General features: G+C 44.1%; 1 protein-coding gene across 2 annotated transcripts in view; it reads left to right on the forward strand.

Moving 5' to 3' along the window:
- Nucleotides 1–254: 254 nt before the first annotated feature.
- The window catches only part of SORD (sorbitol dehydrogenase), a 39,070-nt gene continuing 19,152 nt past the window's right edge, over nucleotides 255–20,172 (forward strand). The window contains exons 1-6 of one of the 2 annotated variants that reach the window (XM_073363240.2): nucleotides 255–615; nucleotides 6,840–6,873; nucleotides 9,571–9,735; nucleotides 11,945–12,104; nucleotides 18,117–18,235; nucleotides 18,737–18,802. In XM_073363240.2, the coding sequence (XP_073219341.1) occupies nucleotides 553–615; nucleotides 6,840–6,873; nucleotides 9,571–9,735; nucleotides 11,945–12,104; nucleotides 18,117–18,235; nucleotides 18,737–18,802 (607 nt within the window). In that variant the 5' untranslated portion in view covers nucleotides 255–552. The remainder of the gene's footprint in view (nucleotides 616–6,839; nucleotides 6,874–9,570; nucleotides 9,736–11,944; nucleotides 12,105–18,116; nucleotides 18,236–18,736; nucleotides 18,803–20,172) is intronic. The other variant, XM_073363241.2, reaches the window with a different exon arrangement.

The following is a 20,172-nucleotide window of genomic DNA, read 5'->3' on the forward strand; positions in this document are numbered from 1 at the left end:
CAAGGAAGAGAAGCTTCACTAGCTGCCTTCTCCCCAAGAGACCCCAGGCCTGTCCGCCCTTCAGGGCCCTGCGCCGGGTCCCAGCCACCCCCAGGCCTGCCCCGCCCCCCTTCAAGGCCCTGCGCCGGGTCCCAGACACCCCCAGGCCTGCCCCGCCCCCCTTCAAGGCCCTGCGCTGGGGCTCAGGCACCCTCAGGCCTGCCCCCCTCCCCCCTTCAACGGCTCAGTCACCCTCTGGCCTTGCGCGGCTCCCTGGGGGCGGGGCAGGGGTCCTCTCTCGTGCCCCCCCGGCAGTGCTGGCTCCCGCCAGGCTGCCTGCGGTTTGGACTATGAGAGCCGGCCGCTCCCCACCCCCCACCGGGTCCTGCCAGCCGCCGGCCCTTGGACCCAGCTAAAGTCCCTTGTGCCGCGGCTGCAGCGGCCGAGGCGCCGACTGTCGCTCACCCCCCGGACCCTGGGCCGCCGGGCGGCTTGTGCACCTGCGCGCGGGGAGCGGCCGTTGCTGAGGGCGGAAGCGCCGCGAGCGGCCCCGGCCCGGCTGGCTGAGGGAGGATGGCGGAGCAACGCGCCGAGAACCTGTCGGTGGTGGTGCATCGCGCCGGGGACCTGCGCCTGGTACCGCCGCCCCGCCCCGCCCCGCGCCGCGAGAGGCGGCTGGGGGAGGGGGTCACAGCCCTGAGGGGATTTTGGGGGGATCACAGCCCTCAGGGGTCAAGGGATTGTGTGTGGGGGGGTCACAGCTCTTGGGGTTCAGGGGATTGTGCGGGGGGTTACAGCTCTTGGGGGTATTCCACCCCTTGGGGTTCAGGGGAGCCTTTGGGGTTCAGGGGATTTGTGGGGGGATCACAGCTCTGGGGTTCAGGGAGTTTCTGTGAGTTTGCAGCCCCCGGTTCAGGCAGCCCAGGGCACTGCCTGGATCATAGACGTTTCAGGTGTAAAACCTAAAATTGGGTATCCCCAGTCCATCCTCTCAGGGCCAGGGCAGGGTTATACCCTACAGGGCATTTCTGGGTTTTTGCCAGTCTGGATTTCTATGTTCCACGTGGTGAGGCTCCCAACTCTTACCTATGGAAATGTTTTCACATCTAATACATCTTTCTTGCAAGAAGCTTCTGGTATTTGGCTTAAATTCATCTTTAGTTAATTTTGCCCCATTCTTCCTACTTAGACCCCCCTGTGGCACACTAAATAATTCCTTTCCCTCAAATGTCAGCATACTCTTAGCATGTCTCACTTACCCCTCTTCCCAGTCATTGCTTAGCTAAGCAGTTAACTCTTTTTATTTTTCCTCCAGCTCCCTGATTGTTTATATTGCTTTCTTCAGGGTTTCTGCATATTTCACCTAATGAAGTGTCAGCTCATTGATGATGCTGTTTAATAAGATTCAGCCTAACCCAGATCTACTCCAGCTATGTCCATTGCTATTAATTATTGCCTGTTGTTACTGTCCTTCAACCTGTTTTCAATGCACATGACTATTCCTGTCCAGGCCAGTTGGCATTAATATACGCAGTGAATTCATGTGACACAATATCAAATGACCTACTAGAATTAAATGGAGGAAGATTTGAAATCTTTCTGGTCCTTGGCAAGGCTGTTTTGTACCTCCTCAGAAGTCAGAGGACTCAGGGCCCTCCCAGGCCAGGAGTGGAATGGAAGCTCCTTTTGCCCCCGAGTTTGGCAGGGAGTGAGGATCGTAGGGCTCAGTGGGTTAGCTGGGGAGACAGGGGTTGGCACCGCTGAAGCTCTATTTGGCAGGGTAGGGGCACTCCCAAAGGAGGGCAAGAGATCGGAGAAGAGATGGCAGGGAAATGACGCTGGAGAAGTTTCACCACACTAGACTACAGAGTGACAAACTAACCCTGCAGTCTTCTCTGTTTTACCCAGATTCTGCACATTTCTCATGATCCAGCAAATTGCTAGCATGAGCCTCTGCTGGCAAAGTGTGGGCATCCCTGTTGTACAGGTTCTGGGAAAGAAGAGCATTGCTAACATTCTGTTTGTATTGCATTTGATGGTGTGTGGTGGGGAGGGCTTTGGAAGCCATACAGTTCAGTACATATTCCTGCACCAGAAGGTGCTGCTGGGACACAAGAGAAAAGATAAACAACATTTCATGGTGTACATTGAACATAGCTAACAGGTTGGAATGACAGAGTGCCAAAAATGACCCAATGAGGAATTGCATTGTGTTAAACTTGCACACTATGGGCCTGATTTTCATAAGTGCTTCAATTTGGAATCGAACTTTCTGGCTCCAGTCAGGTAAATAGACATCTGTTGTGTGTACAGGTATTTGCATTTGCAAATTTGGAAGATGTCAAATAAAGAGGCCACTTCTGAAAATCAAGGCCTATGTCTTAATGAACTTTGATAAGCAGTGAGGTAGTCACAGAAAATAGTTTTGATCTGGCAGGTGCTTGATATTAAATACAGACTTTGGTCACCTGTTGTGGCTCAGTTTATTTTTATTGCTCCTGTGCAGCTCAAACAAAGTGAGCAGTGTTATATACAATGTGTGGCTCACAGCCATATTTGAGATAGCGGTAACATCTGCCAAAACAGTATTAAAAAGCAACACTTATAATAATGTGCATCTCATACACATACAATGTACAGTTTTCTAAATAGAAACATAGGAATTGCAGTACTAGATCACACCCAAGGTCCATCTAGTCCAGTATCCTGACTCTGACAAAGGCAGAGGAGGTGCCCGCTTTGGATCACCTCATGATTTCTAATAGTTAGAGATTGGCTTAAGCCCTGAAACATGGGGTTTAATATTCCTTTCTAAATATTTGTTAGCATTAACTGTAATAACTGCATATTCTTATTATTCATATAAATGTCCAATCACTTTTTGAATCTCATTACATTCTTGACTTTAATGACTTCCTGTGGCAGTGAGTTCTAGACTCTATTTTTATTTTCTTTGTACAATCTCTTGCACAATGGGGTCCTGATCCACAACTGGGGCTCCTAGGTGCTATGGTAATACAAATAAATAATATTTATATGTTGTATTTGTATAGTATTTACAAGCTTTTATCAATTTTACATTGCCGGTTTTTAATTTAATTGAAAATCCCCTCTATCACAATCATTATCATGTCCCCTCTTATTTGTCTCCTATCTGAGGTAACAGTCCCAATCTCTTCAGTCTTTCTCCATATGAGAGTTTTTCCAGGCCCATGGCCATTCTCTTTGTTCTTCTTTGAGCTCCCTAGTGAACAAATGGGTGCATGTTTTTTAGGATGCTCTTAGATACTCCACTTTCAGTATTGTGAGCTTCATTATCTTTCATACATATTGCAAACTCCTATTTTCACACACAACTTTTTAAAAAAAAAATAGCTGAGGTTGTAAAAATTGTGTTTCACCAGTTCACACGTTTGTTAGATGCTTTCTATACATGTGAATAACTCAAAAAAGGCTTTCTTTAAAAACTTCTGATTCACTTTGGCTGTGTCCTGAGTGGGACAAAGTGCCTTGGACTGAAGAAATCTGGGTCAGAAATAAAGTTCTGGGCACTAAAATTACATAGAGCAGGTTGTGCCCAGATGCATACCCCATTGAGCTTCATTAATATCAACAGGCAGAATTTGGCCACATACTGTCCATATGCAGTGTTGATCATTTACTGCTTATTTTAACAATGAATGTCAGTGCAATGCTTGTGAGATATGCACAGGCAAGCAAGCATTTTAGTCTGGGAACACTGATATAGTAAAATCCAATTCCATGGGCAAGTTAGTGATAGAAAGGTAAGTGAGGCATCATTTAATTCATAAAAATCTGACAGAATCATAATTTCAATGTTGTCACGTTGTGCAGTGTAGCAGGGAGGGCTCACTGCCCCATCCCCTGGCTCCCAGCTTCAGGTCCTCTGATTGGTGGAAATTTTGATAATGCAGGGCTGTCAGAAAAGGATTCAGTTGGGTTTCATTTGAAAGCCCTTTTTCCCCCAAACACAATGGTACCAAACGTGACAAACCTAGAACACTTATGAAGATATATATTCAAAAAATGTTTAAAAATCAATTTTTTTTAAATTACACTGTAACACAAGGATGCATTGCTTGCATAAAAAAAGACACAGATTTTTGGTAATCCTATGGAAGTTAGTCTTGACATATAGGATTGAAAAAAATTATTCATTAAAGTCATCATCAGTGTCTTCTCTGTCTAGGGCACCACTCTGCTAGACACATTGTCATACTGATCCTCCCCTGCACCACACTCACACATCACCATACAAGGCAGGCTACTGGCCAACCATTTGCATGGTGGTGAGCATCTGGCTTTTGTACATGACCATTTGATTAGGATTGATTTAAGAATGCATTGTATTTCATGTGTAACTGGAAAAACCCATTCATGCTTGAAAGGAGAGGGTAGTTTGGGATGTGCTCAGTAATACTGGAGCCATTCCTTTGCTTGATGAGGTTCTTGATAGCAGGTAAAAAATGCACCCCTTCGTGGCATTTGTCTGATCCTTGGAAAACAGCCACCAATGTAGCTCTGCAAGTGTTGTAATGTTGATCTCAAATAGTAAACTTGACATATGAACGCCTCCAGGGCATTTATGATCTCATCAGTGACTGTCTCAGCCATTCCAAGCACCTTCAGTCTAAGGAGAGAGTCTTCGGAGGCTGAATCAAATGTCTTCCAGAAAGAAAATTTTGTCTTCCATCCTGAAAGGGTGTGAAAACCTGGAAGTGTGGCAGCTTTTAATGGTCTGGGAGATAGGAACACATCTCTGAGGGGATTCTGTTCTCCAGCAGCAGGCACAGAAACAGAATTTGCAGAAGTCTCGGGAGTTACAAAGAAACTACTGAAAAGTGAGAGGCAGAAGTTTCATTACGCCATGTGACAATGAAATTCTTCGAGCAATTCTTTGCATGCTGTACTGTTTTTCCTGCAATGTGTAGTTACTCATGCTTTGTGCAAGTATGAGACAGTAGCTTCTTCACTGTGAGATTGGAAATGTTTATGGAGTCAGTGATTTTGTATTGGACAGGTGCAATACCAACCATAACTCCGCCCCACCCACTTCTCTGTCCCCTCGCACACTGGATCTGATTCACATTTACACTTATTCACTTTTAAATCACTCTGACTGTGTTAAGGGATCTCGGTGTAAATGAGCATCAGGCCCACCATGTTTATTTGACTTTACAGTCATTAAATCACACTAATCAAATCTCATCCTTCCCCAAGCTTTATGCCCTACGCTACTAAAGAGCCAAGGAAAGCAAAAAACAGCAGGGTGGGTTCAAAAGCACTGCTGGGATTGAGAATCTATATTGAAGTGTAGTGCAGTGGCTCCACTAAAAAGTCAGCATTTGCCTCACAGAGATATCAGAGATACTACAATATTTCCCTAAAACGGGTGGTAAGTCTGGTGTCTCTGGTGCCCTGTTGTGGTAATCTGTACATGACTGTTGGAGCTGATGCTTTGTGGACAATCATAACAAGACAATCCACTTCTTCAATCCAAAGTAATATTTGCTTATCGACTAAAAATTTAAATCATCTTTGCAGAAAGGTACAGCAAAAAATAAACATAGTGAGGTGAAATCAAACCAAACACAACACAATTCTCTTCACTTTAACTTTGCTTTCGTACTGTGATAGTGATGTCAAATATTGAGTTTAGTGTTTATGGAGTTTTTAAATTGGAAATTCTTTTAGGAAAGAATATCTGCTTTCAAAGGTCCAATGCCCGGGCTTATGTGTGGGAGTAACTGGGTGTAGGACACAATGTATGCCTTTGATAATGAAATAACTTCTAAGCAAACAGATTATACAGCTCTTATGCTAGTCCCAGTGAAGGACCAATTCAGTTTCCATTGCAGTCAATGGAAGTCTTTCATCTGGGAGTTGGGCTGGTTCCAGTCAACTTGAAAAGACAATGGCAACCACCCCACTTTCATTTTTAAAGTTAAGAAGAAACTTTGCAGCAAATCTACCGACAACTCAGAAATCCACTTTTCCTCCCCATTGTACACTAGCTTCCCAATCCTGTGAACAGAGTCAGTTATAGGGGTTTGAAAGCACCATGTTTATTTTTGTACGTGGGCATTTTGTTTAACCTCCTTGTGTAGTGAAATCTTAAGGACTTATTCTTTTTTCTTTGAATACTTGGGAGGAGCTCAGATACCACAACGTTTGGGAACCAGGTAAGTATATAAATATAGAGAGAAGAGGTAAAAGTCCTGCCAACATATAGGTTACCTTTTATTGGTGTGAAAAGTGACCCAGGGTTGTAGCTGAGCCCTTCTATATATGACAAAGTAGCTGTGTAATGCTCATTTTCCTGGGATCCTCAGGCTCCACACTGTTAAATAGCCACTGTATCCTGCTTCTTTCATGCTCCCATTAGTTCCACTTGTGGGGGAAAAGATGGTGTTTTTGTCCTCAGCCACATGGAATTTTTGTTTTGTTTTCCCTGTGATTGGTCAATGATTCAGGTTTTATAATGCCTCATTCATATAACGATCTCAAGGGACAGCTATTTCAGCAATAATAGCATTACAAGAGAAGGGCGTGAGAATAGGCATTTAGAAAGGAACATTTAATCCTGACGGTCTTTAAAAGTTGTTGGTTTACTGTGAATATCTGAAGCCACTCTGATTTCAGAAGATGAGTTTTTTGGATCATGGGATAAGTTGCTCAACTGAAACCACAAGTCCTATTCCGTTGTAGGGAAGTTTGGTATATAAGACATGATCCTGTTACTGTAATTACTTATATACTGGAGAAAATTCTAGGGATTTCTCAGAAAGCAGCCCCAAATTTTAATGCAAACTGAATGCTTTTTGTTTGTTTCCCTATAGGAAAATCGCCCGGTCCCAGAACCAGGTCCCAATGGTAGGTCTCTAGAGTGACTGCCTGCCTTCTACCTTGTGGTTTTCTTTGAGTGTAATTTCTTCCTAAATTTTCTATTTGCCCTTCTCTGATCTCCCCCTGTAAACCAACTATAGCGTCTATGATAACATATAACATTGTTCAAAAATGGAGCATATAGGTGGAGCAGGTCAAATCTTGCATCCATCTGAGAGGGGATGGTGGTGAAATCTGAAATGTATGTGGAGTTAGCTAAATCCCTCTCCCCATGTTTTCGGTTGACAAGATCTGGGAACAATAACAATTTATGAAAGACACAGTCCTGAGGGTCCTATTGAGAAATGATGCATAAGATTTAGAAAATTAGTTTTCTTCCTTTAGACCTACCTGAATCCACTCTGCTGAAGTGTAAGTGGATGGGACTTGCACTGGGAAGGAAGAAGGTGTAAATAAAGTTGGGCGAGAGACTAGGTCATTTTAATAATATCTGAATAACCAGCAGTGTTTGTGTGCTTCATATTACCTTCCTCTGAAAGAGAACGATATCAAAAAGGGGTGCTGAGCATTGACTTTGATGGGAGTTGGAAACGATCTGCACTTCTCAGGATTGGGCCCATAGAAACTAGAGAAGGAAAAAATAGCTAGAAACTCCATTCTGGCCTCATTCAGATAACAACCTTGTAAAATGGAAATTGCATTGGGATTTTGATGACTCAGGCTACTTATCATGTGATCAGAAACACTAAACATAGTTTCCTTTTGATAATCTGATTGTTTGTCTATTACCCTAACCCTGAAGTATATGTGCTTTATTGCTGCGTTCAAATGCATAGTACCCCATTCTATCTGAATATTAGTCAAGTAGGTCGAAGGCCTGTGAATCATATTTAATCAAAGATCTCATTTGGCACCCAGACTAGAGCTCTCCTCTTAGATTACATTTGCCTTCATTTACAAGAGATGTCTTTTATTTTAAGCTCTTGGAAGTTTTAGATCCTTATCTAGAATGTTCAGATTTCAGTAAGTATCTCATAAATGTCGACTGTCCTATGGGATGTAACTGCAAATGTGTAACTTTTATGAAACATGTTAGTAAATGATGGTGAACGGATTAGGAAGGTAAAGAAATAGAGGGAGGAAGAAGATGGAAAACCTATTGAAACCTGTCTAGTCCACTCCTGGGCTAGTGCAGGATTGTTCACTAGTGTCTTTTCTAGTTATAAACATTAGAATGAGATTTTCAAAAGCGTCTCAGCATAGGCTTAATTCTGTTCTCATTGAAATCAGTGGTAAAGATGCCGTTTACTGCACCGGGAGGAGAGTTAAGCCAATGCTGAGTGCTTTTCACAATCCTACCCTAGTAGTTTTTTTTCCTCTGTTAAATATTTTGGCAGTGTTTTTATTAAACTTTTTTTCTACAAATTATTGAAGAAAATGTTTCCTTGTCATGATTATTCTAAACTAAGCTCTACAAATCACCACGTAACCCTGAGCAACAGTGACTCCCAAGAGAGAGCAAAATTGTGACTGAAAATGTTACTTGGAGTGACATTGAGGGACTGCAGAATTGTAAGAGAGACAAAGGAAAGGTTTAGCAGCACAGTTCTTAAGGGTGACCTGCTAAGATTTAAAAGAAATCAGGCTTGTGCTGTTTTATGCCTTTTTAATGGCATATAAAGAAAGTCTGAAAGTTGTTGTGGTTTATTTTCCTTAAAGGTTCAGTGGCAAGGGGGTTCTGTTTATTTTTTGCATTAGAAGTTCAGCATGTGTGTGTGCGCTGGAAGACTCTGTGGGTAACTAGAGAGCTGATAGAATTATGGAGTATAAAAATAAATGCGTTTTGGAAGCCCTGCTTCAGGGCTAAAGCCAACCTCTCACTGTTAAGGTTTCCCTAAAAACAGATTATCACATTACTTCCTGCTGCAGGTTTTCTGACACCTTCCTCTTAAGCGTCAAGGGGTTGGCTGCATATCAGAGATACACTTGATAGATCATGGGTCTGATTTGGTTTGGCAATTCCTGTGATATCACAAATGCCAGGGAAATGAAATTTGATTAATTGATAGGGGAAGGAATTTTTATTCAGATTGTTTAAATTCTGATTTTTCCTAACACAGCTTTAATTCAAACCCTTGCAAGCAAAGCTCTCAGTCCATATCCTGAGTCAGCCCAGGAGTCCTCCAACATAAAAGGGAATCAAAGACTTAACATGTTGCAGCTTTCTAATGAAAAATAAGTAGGGAGAAAAAAACATTTTATTGAAAGAACTGAGCTCCTTTCCAGGCCTCCTGTACATATACAGAGGCAAAAAAGGATATAGGCCCCCTTTAGTGTTCCTCTGTAGGAAATAGAGTAACAGCCGTGTTAGTCTGTATTCGCAAAAAGAAAAAGAGTACTTGTGGCACCTTAGAGACTAACCAATTTATTTGAGCATAAGCTTTTGTGAGCTACAGCTCACTTCATCGGATGCATCCCTGTGTGTATAGAAACATCTTCTGTATTTTCCACAGTATGCATCCGATGAGGTGAGCTGTAGCTCACGAAAGCTTATGCTCAAATAAGTTGGTTAGTCTCTAAGGTGCCACAGGTACTCCTTTTCTTCTCTCTGTAGGAAAGTTCCTTGTCAGTCTTTAAAGCCTTTGCCAAGCAGATGCCTCACCTTGCTGCAGAGGTCTTTCATGCAGTTGGTCTCTGGTTTATGACTCTTTCTTTCTTTGCCAGAGGTGCTGCTGAGAATGCATTCGGTCGGGATCTGTGGATCTGATGTCCACTACTGGCAGAACGGTAGAATTGGGGACTTTATTGTAAAGAAGCCCATGGTGCTAGGGCATGAGGCATCGGGAACCATCATCAAAGTGGGGTCATCAGTAACCCATCTGAAGTCAGGTGAGCAGTTTCCTTGAATCTTGTGGACGGTTGCCTGATATGTACTTTCTCTGTTGTGATGAGGTTGAGAGGCTGGCCTGCTAGGAAATATTAAATGTGCATTGATGAAACATTAGGAATCCTGCAAACCAGAGAAGGCTGAGCCAAAGCCTTCAGTTTGGAAGTGATAAAAAGAGGAGGAAGATGGTCCAGTGGTGTGAGTGCTAGCCTGGAACTCAGCACTCCTGGGCTCAGTCCCCTGCTATGCTAGCTTCTTGAGCAACCTTGGGCAAGTCACTTAATCTCCCTCTGCCTCCGTTCCCCTTTTATAAAGTGGGGATAAGAGCACCCACCTATCTCACAGGGGTGTTGGGAAGGTTAGTACGTTAAAGATTGTGAGATGCTGGGGTACTATGGTAACGGGGGCCAGATAAGGGCTTTAGATGAAAATCTTAACTTGGATTTGAATTTCATAAATGACTCTGCCTTTATATTGGGTTAAAACTGGTGTGCAGATCCCAGCACCACTGGACTCAGGGTTCAGGAGCCAGAGCTGGGTCCCAGTGTTATGGTTTGCACCTATATCTACCTAAAATACAGCTGTTGTCCTTATATGTTTGTTCACTGCCCTCCTCACCCCTTGCACAAATCCTCCTAACCAACCACCAGCCCTTTCAAGCCAAGTCTAGCTCTCTTTTATTTAAAGTCAAACCTAGAGTAAGATGTTACAATAAAAGGAGCTCCTCTTGGGTTTTGTCTCCTGTCCCTGCTTTACTGCACAGTACATTGGGCAGATTGAGATCTGTTGTGATTTGGCCAACACTGTCTCCTCACAAATGACAAGGCTCACTGCCATCCATCGCTCGCGTTGGACAGCTGACTTCATGGCACTTCTTAGGAATCACTTGCTTTGACCTTTTGAAGAGTGCTGATATGATCTGAATATTGCATATATCCTGTTGTTTATTTAATGGACACGTATTGAACATGCAATCCAAGCAAGAACATAAAGCCTTTGTAGACCATGCATGTGAGTCACTCTTGCTGCTAGTGAGCTCTTCTATTAAGCCAGTTAACTCAATATTGTAACTTCCTTTTGCTGTGTGTACGTGCTCCAGAAATTGGGGACACCTGGCATTGATATTTAAGTGCTGGCCTAGTAAGAAACGTGGTACATTATTTCTCATTTACATCATGATAAATCTGGGGTGACTGTTGGCTTCAGTAGAGTGAGTCTAGATTTAAATAGGTGTAACTCAGAGCAGAGTTTGGCCCCAGAGTTAGATCTATGGGGCAGGGACTAAACCTTTCTCTGTGTTCTGTGCAGTGCTGAATGCTCTGCAGTTAATAAACAATAGTAATGACCATCTGCCTGGACATCCTGAGCAGGACCCCTGAGCTAGAGAGATGACCACAGCCTCACTGAGGGATTTGCCCAGTGATTAGATTTCTCGTGCTGAATGAAAAGGGCTGGAAGCATTTTGGATGTTTTACAAGTCTCTTATACTCCCTTGTGGAGCTCCAGAAAACCTGACTGTGGAGCAGGTGAACAACTGCCCTTTTTCCACTCTGAGCTGTCCAAGGATTGGGTCAGGCAATGTGGAGCTCTCCCACATGGGGGAAAAGGGATTTTGTGCTCTTTGGATTTTGGAGTCTGATCTCCTGACTCCTACATGCACTTCCAGGTCTTTACCAAAAGCCCAGCCTACCTCCCCATCATAACTGTCAGTCTGGAGAGCAAGTACAGTGATTGCCATTAAAATCCAATGTTTGCCAACAGATCCTGCATGGTGTTTCCGTTTAGTTCCTAATTGCAGGAGATCTCAGATGCCACTCAGTGGTACTCCGTGACAAATGCTGGCTTTTTGATGGGAATAGGAAATCAGCCAATTTACAGTGATTAGACGAAGGGGAAGATATAGGTAGCTCTGCATGTGACTGAGCCTGCATCCTCTTAGTGTTTGTCTGCCTCTTACATATTATATTTTCTTCTGTAATGCTGAACACTGTGTGTGGCTGGGTCCCTGGGGCTGGGTGTTGAGTCTTCCATAGCATGGCATTAGGGAAAGAGATTGAAGTGTATCAAAGGAAGTCTTTGTCTTTCAGTGGGTGTTTACAGAACAGGGTAGATCTCTCCCTTCCTTGGCATCCCTCTTGATCATTCAGATCTCCACATGGTGCAGTGCCCACACACTCCTTGTCTCACCCCACCCTCCTTTCACTCACTCAGGCGATCGAGTGGCCATTGAGCCTGGTGCTCCGCGAGACATCGATGAATTCTGCAAAATCGGACGCTACAACCTGTCTCCGACTATCTTCTTCTGTGCGACACCTCCCGATGATGGAAACCTGTGCCGATATTATGCACACAATGCCAGCTTTTGCTACAAGTCAGTCACACACGCCCCCTGCCTACAAATAACCACTCCCTGTATGGGGTTAGCCATATTGTTCCTCCCTCTCTCCCTCAGCCATCTGCACAATGGGGATAGTAATCTAGTTACATGAAGCGCTTTTTGTTATTTCCCTAGATGCCCCTGGCATAGGTAGGGTTCAGATGCCTGGTTGCGAAATGTTTGGGAATGTGATCTAGACCTTAATCTGATCTCCTTTGTACTGACCTTCTGTGTAATGCACTTTGAGAGCTACAGATGCTAAGTACTGTAGAAGAGCTAGGGATTATTTATTTATTTGTTTGTTTGTCTTTGTTTTTATCTCCACTCTTGACTGTGGTATCTGAGAACTTTATGACAGGAACTTGTTAGACCTTTCTCTCCTGCAGAGTTCCTATGACTTTATCACTGCTTTAACCCCAAAGGGTGTCCTTTTCTTAAACCCTCTCTCTTTTTGCTCTCATTTCTATAAGGCAAGGTAAGGCCTGATGTTTTTTTGGGTTCTGCTGTTGGAAACTCCAGGAAGGGCTTTCCCTCATTCATCAAGGAGAGCCAGCCCCTTGCTGCCCTGTAGAAAGCACTGCAAGAACTGCTAAACCTGCAATATGATTTGCTCAGGTATTAACTGAGAAGACCTAGACTGGTTCTGATTGTCCCAGGCTGCCAGTACCCCCGCTAATCCAGCCTTTGTGCAACACTGAAGACAAATTTGACCCCACTGGTGCCAAAGGTCACATCCTGGTTGTCAGAGAAACTCATTTGGGCTCCGATTCAGCAAAACATTTAAGCGTATGAGCATCCATATTGCTTGATTGTACTGGGACTTAAGCACAAGCTTAATGTTAAGAATGTGCTGAAGTACTTTGCTGAATTGGAGCATTAGAAAACCTAGCAGTCCAAATTCATCCCTGCATAACTGCTCTGACTTCAGTAGAGTCATGCCAGGAATGAACTGGGTCCAGCATATCCACCCCATCGAAATACTCTGTTGGCAGTGCCATGTAGATATTTAATCTATGGAGTTTGCTCCCATTTGGAGGCTTGTGTGGAACACAGAGTTCCATGTACACTGAAGAAAGAACAAATCTGTAAATCCAGAAATTCACTAACGCTAGGGACTAACATTCTTCTTTCATTTGTGCCTGTGCATGCTCTAGAAATAGCATCCCTGATGTTTGCTGGGTTGTCAAAAATGGACCTCTGCATTGGGATCATTGTCTCGTAGTGACAGGACTTTGTGCTCTTACTGGAGGGCCTTGGAGCATTTTGCAAACATTAATGAATGAAGCTTCTTTGCAAGGTAGCTAAGTATGATGATCCCTCTTTTTAGATGGATTAATTGAAGCACACATTCACCCTGTGGACCGGCGACAGAGCCCCAACAGACTCTCAGTACCCTGCTCTGCGCAGGGAGGAGACTAGTATCTGGCTTGGTTCCTTTTTTCAGGTTATAATAAAAATCACACTTTGCCTTTCACTAGCACCTTCCATGTGAGTATATCCAGGCACTTTGAAAGCATTTATTAATGTAACTACATGGCTCATGGCAGGTGAGCAGGAATCATTCACCTAGGAAGTTATGGGCTTGGTTTTCAAAATGTGAGACTGGATGATGGACTGATTGTGTGTGTACACATGTAACTGGTTGTCACTCTGGCAGCAGGCACACAGATACCCATGTGGTGCTAACTCTCCACAGAGCTATAATAACTAGGTAGTTCTTCATGTGTCACTATCATCACTTCATACCCCAAGCACAGCGCCCCCCTGGAAAAGGCTGAAGACTCCAGGAAGGCCACTTGGGACTTTGTTTCATCAATCAGATTTTTCTGGGAGTTGATTAAATACCCTGGTAATGAGCAGCAATATAGAATCCTTAAAAAGATAGATTAGTGAACTCCCTCCCCCACTAGTAACTGCTCAGACAAATTACTGACATGTACACCCTTGTGCACAGTCCTGGCCTGCTTCTGTTCTGAAACACGGCCCACAAAGTATCACTTCAGTATGCAGCATAGCACCAGTGATTGCACTGATAAAGCCCTGGGGTAGTTTTATCAGAGACCCAAATCCTTACTCAGGCAAAATTACCCCAAAAATCAGTTGCTCAAGGATCCTGCAGGATTAGGTCCATAAAGCAATAGAGTGTAGTCTGCTTTAGCACAGTGTGATGGGTTCGATCACAGAGACCCCCGTTGGGACTGTCACCTTATGTGCTGAGGCTACCTCTGAGCCCGTCTTCCCTGCCAGGTTGGGACTTCAGAACTCTGCCTTGTTGAGCCAGTTATGCTAATCTGCTGTAACACAGACCAACACCCCCAAAGCTGCAGACTTAACTGAAAATGGCTTAGCAAGTGCTCCTGTCCCTAGCACCCAGACACCCAGCTCCCAATTGGATCCAAACCCCAATTAAATCCGTTTTACTCTGTATAAAGCTTGTACAGGGTAAACTCGTAAGTTGTCTGCCCTCTATAACACTGATAGAGAGATATGCACAGCTGTTTGCTCCCCCAGGTATTAATTACTTACTCTGGGTTAATTAATAAGCAAAACGGTATTTTACTAAGTGTAAAAAGTAAGATTTAAATGGTTCCAAGTAATAACAGACAGAACAAAGTAAGTTACCAAGCAAAATAAAACAAAACATGCAAGTCTAAGCCTAATACAGTATGAAACTGAATACAGGTAAATCTCACCCTCAGAGATGTCCCAATAAGCTTCTTTCACAGACTAGACTCCTTCCTAGTCTGGACCCAATCCTTTTCAGACCAATGTTGTGGTTTATGGCCTGGGTCCAGCAATCACTCACACCCCCGTAGTTACAGTCCTTTGTCCCAGTTTCTTTCAGGCAACTCTTTGGGGAGGAGAGGCCATCTCTTGAGCCAGCTGAAGACAAAATGGAGAGGCTTCCAGGGCCTTTTATATTCTCTCTCTTGTGGGCGGAAACTCCTTTGTTCTTCTGTACAAAATCACAGCAACAAGATGGAGTTTGTAGCCATCTGGGCAAGTCACATGTCCATGAATGATTCAGCTTTTTGCAGGCCAATGCCATTGTTTACATGTTAGTTTGAATGTTCCCAGGAAAGCTTAGATGTGGATTGTCGTCTCCCAAAGTCCATTATCAGTTAAGTATTTCTTGATTAGGCACTTACTGAGAATAGTCCTTTCTCAAGAAGCTGACCAAATGCTTCACTGAGGTTACTTAGAATAAAACACATTGAGATACAAGTACATAGCCAATATTCATAACTTCAAATACAAAAATGATACACAGATACAGACAGCATAATCATGACCAGCAAATTACGACCTTTCCATAGACACCTTACTTGACCTCCTTTGTACAAGATTTGGTGCAACTATAGGATCTTGGTTGCAACAATGATCTATACAGTCACAGTTCCTGTCAATAACATCACACACAGGTTTATTGATTTTCTTCAGAAATCTCTCCTGCAATAAACTAGACATTTTCCTGTTTACAAACAAACAGGCCATTTCTCATCTGGGTTTGTATTTGGTACCTAATGAAATGTCAGCATTGGAATATGAAATACAATTAATCTGAAAAGGTTTGTCCCTCCTCCTGACTCTGTCCACTAGAGTGCACTGCTGCTGTCTGGCAGAGGAGGGCTTCTTCAAACTGGGGTCCTAAACAGCTTTTGGAGACACTGTGGTGGCTAGGACTAGACCGTGCTGTTTAGGGCCTATTCTTCACTGTCAGACGAGTGTAGCTGATTGTGACAGTATTTCTGCTCTGTTAGGAGAATTTCCTTTTATTTGATGTCAGTGTTTCCTGGAAAGTCACTGTTTTGATTCATGGGGCAGCTCTCCTCTTGCAGGGGAAGGGAACTTTCATTCGTACCTGAAGGGGGGATTTGATAGCTGGAGGGGAGGGATAGGATACAGAAGGACCTAGACCAATTGGAGGATTGGGCCAAAAGAAATCTGATGAGGTTCAATAAGGATAAGTGCAGGGTCCTGCACTTAGGATGGAAGAATCCAATGCACCGCTACAGACTAGGGACCGAATGGCTAGGCAGCAGTTCTGCGGAAAAGGACCTAGGGGTGACAGTGGACGAGAAGCTGGATATGAGTCAGCAGTGTGCCCTTGTTGCCAAGAAAGCCAATGGCATTTTGGGATGTATAAGTAGGGGCATAGCGAGCAGATCGAGGGACGTGATCGTTCCCCTCTATTCGACATTGGTGAGGCCTCATCTGGAGTACTGTGTCCAGTTTTGGGCCCCACACTACAAGAAGGATGTGGATAAATTGGAGAGAGTCCAGCGAAGGGCAACAAAAATGATTAGGGGTCTAGAACACATGAGTTATGAGGAGAGGCTGAGGGAGCTGGGATTGTTTAGCCTGCAGAAGAGAAGAATGAGGGGGGATTTGATAGCTGCTTTCAACTACCTGAAAGGGGGTTCCAAAGAGGATGGCTCTAGACTGTTCTCAATGGTAGCAGATGACAGAACGAGGAGTAATGGTCTCAAGTTGCAGTGGGGGAGGTTTAGGTTGGATATTAGGAAAAACTTTTTCACTAAGAGGGTGGTGAAACACTGGAATGCGTTACCTAGGGAGGTGGTAGAATCTCCTTCCTTAGAGGTTTTTAAGGTCAGGCTTGACAAAGCCCTGGCTGGGATGGTTTAACTGGGAATTGGTCCTGCTTCGAGCAGGGGGTTGGACTAGATGACCTTCAGGGGTCCCTTCCAACCCTGATATTCTATGATTCTATGATTCTGTGAAAGATACTTTGGCTAAAACTTTCAAGCTTAGGTGCTGAGAATTACCCCTCAGAATCTATATTTAGATTAGATTATCTATATTTAGATTAGATTATCTCCTAAGTAAAAGTGCCCTGATTTACAGAGCTGCTGTGGGAGTCAGCAGTTTCTCTGGCTTTACGCTGACCCAGTTGAGATCAGAATCTGGCCCTCTGACTTCAGGCTGCCCCTCTGCTGTCTCAAAGGAGAGGCCTTGTCAGCTGTCTCTGCCCTCCACTACCCCATTTTATGGAACACTTCCTTTCAAATACAGTTTCCAGTGCCTGTTTTGTGAGAGGTTCGGTTTGCCTACTGATTTTCTGGATGGCTGCATTGAGCAGCAGGGGGCTGGGGCTCATCTCTCTTGCAGCAGCTCAGAAGTATCCGTCTTATAGCAGAATCATTGGGTTTGTCTCCCTCTGGCCATGTGCCTTTTGTCATCATTTACTCCTGTTCCAACTGCATACAAGACACTACCACTGTGGTTTGGGGGCATTTGACTCCCTCTTTGGACCAGGTGTTAGTTACTCCGCTAACTATGGAGAGTCAGTGCCTTCGATTCTTCTTGGGAGAGTGAGTGCTAGGACCTAGTTACCAAATGTTAAACTCTTTGTATATACCAAATATTTGTATGAATCTCAAGCCAACCCACTGGTTGAAACACTTCCCACATGTCAGTGGCCAGCAATAGGGTATGATGGGGTAGTGAATAAGGGGATGTCTGATCATATGTCCCTTTGCTTTGCTTTGTGAGATGAAGTGGCCAGCTCTGCAAGCTATAGCATTTCATGGGTCTGACAGGAGTAACTTAGGGAACACTTCCCTTATTAACCTGAAGAGAGGATGATCTGCAGCACATTCCCCCTCTCCTCCAGGAATAGAACAATGATAGAAGTTGAAGGTGCAGAAGCCTTCTCCCCCATACCCATCCACAAAGGCAGGGCAGACCTCATCCCCACAGCACATTGCTGAACATCCTCACAACTCATTGCAGCAAACACCAAGCATTATGTTTTCTAGGGTGGGTGCCTAAATTGTGCCTGCCGAAAGAGAGATTGTAGAGGCTGATGGGTACTTTGCTGCATAGTAGCCTCTTATGCAGTGCACAGGTGTGTGTTTTATTCCAATTATAAGGGCATTTTGCCAGCACAGTTTAGACATTAACCTTTGCAGACGTGGTTAGCTTCACCCCACCACCATTAAAAGCCCCTATTGTGGCGGTTGCTTGTGTCTCTGGTTCTTGCAGGCTTCCAGATAACGTCACCTTTGAAGAAGGGGCCCTCATTGAACCTCTTTCTGTGGGAATCCATGCCTGCCGAAGAGGCGGAGTCACTCTGGGATCCAAAGTCTTAATCTGTGGGGCTGGTATGGAATAACCCACCTTGTGCTTCCCACCTGTCGTGAGTGCTCTGTCACAGAGAAATGCAGTAGAGTGACCAGCCTGGTTTCTAGGTTCAGGATGGAGCACTGTGTGCTGACAACTTGGTCTCCATGGCCCGCATCTCTGTATTGAGGCTGAGGGTGGTCTGGGTCAGCAGTGCACTCCTTGGCCACATTTTGGCCAGCCCTGCTCCAAAATGGATTTGAAGTGCGTGTTGTGGCTAAACAGGCAGTTTGGGTGGTAGCAAGATACCTAGGAATCTGACAGTATTCTCCTCACTGCCAGCTCCAAACCTGGAACAATAACAGTCATGCCCACTGCCATTCTCAATGCACTGCAGCGGATCGTGACATCTGCCGTAATCCCAGTACCAGTCCTCCATGGAGCACTGCTATAACCCCAATGCAGTGAGCTTTACACTCACTTCACAGTGATCATGATTTTCCTGTATTCTGACATCTTATTTTCCTTCCTTATTGCTCAAGGACCCATTGGGCTAGTTTGCTTGCTCGTTGCCAAGATGATGGGTGCCGCCCAGGTAGTAATCACTGGTAAGATCTTCTTTTAATCCTTAAAATGCTGCCTCATTCTCACATGTCCTAAAAAGGCTGCTCTTTCTGTGTGGCAGGTCACTGTACAAATTAGCAGCAGAACTGCCTGGTGGTAAGACAAAGCTATGCTAGGTGCCTATGTGAAGATCATCACCTGGTGTATGTATGTAGGTGTCTTTAGCAGACCTGTTCTTCGTCCAGTTTTTCTTTCTGCATCTTAATGACCGGTAAAGGGAGATATAAATAGGACTGTGCTTAATTAGCACAGGTTTACTGAAATGTTCCCCAGGCCAGAGCCCCCAAATGGAAACTACTAGGAGGATACACCTGCACCCTTCACAACTAGGAGTATGGATGTTCATCAGCATTGCAATTATTGTTTCAGTCTTCAGGCTGAGGCATAAAACTGATGTTCCATCTGCTAATTAAAGACACATTCTTCAAGAGTAGTGGTGCTAACCTTGGAATTTGTGCCGAATTCCAAGCCAGGTAATTGCATTCTCCTCTCTAAATCCTCCTGCATTTCATTTGGTATAGTATTCTTTCTGATCTGAATTATTATATTATTTTGCTGTGCTCTGCTGATCAGCTGCTGCATTCCCCCGCCCTCCAGAGGTGACTGTGTTTGAGCGATGTGCTGTTTGCTCTGTATATAATTTACAGAGTGCTTTGGCACCCTTGAGGTGCTATAGAAATAAAATCTGTGCGTAGTGTGACAAATTTTGATTAGTCATCCACTGAGTTCCTTCAGATTGTGAAGCTATCACTGAGGCCTCTGTAATTGTCCGTGACATTTGGTCCTTCCCAAGCCACCTGTGTCACAGATGCTGTTACTCAGACAGCAAGAGGCTCAGAAATGCCCACTATGGGGCAGTCTTGTTCAAATGTTTCCCGTATTATATGTGGCAAGGAGCGAGATTACCCTTCTTTGAACTTTAGGAGGCGGGCTGCCTTCAGGAAAATATTTTCCATGTTGGCGTTAGGAGGAACGCCTCTCCAACCCATTATTTGCCTAGACATGTTTTACTGCACTTCCCAGAGAAATATTTTATTTTACTTATACTTGTAAAATATTTGCCTATAAAACTCTTTATCTGCACAGCACATTTCAAATTGATCTGTTTGTGGAGATATTTGCCTATTGCGTCTATAGCAGGACATAAATAGCTGAGAGGTAGAATAAAGGACGCAGACCCACGCAATGCAGTTCTACTTGCCCCATCTCAAAAAAGATGTATAAGAATTGGAAAAAGTACAGAGAAGGTAACAAAAATGACTAGGAGTATGGAACGGCTTCTGTATGAGAGATGAAAAAGACTGGGACTGTTTGGCTTAGAAAAGAGACGGCTAAGGGGGAGTATGACAGAGGT

Source organism: Lepidochelys kempii, chromosome 10 (assembly GCF_965140285.1).
Source record: "Lepidochelys kempii isolate rLepKem1 chromosome 10, rLepKem1.hap1, whole genome shotgun sequence".
Taxonomy (NCBI): domain Eukaryota; kingdom Metazoa; phylum Chordata; order Testudines; family Cheloniidae; genus Lepidochelys; species Lepidochelys kempii.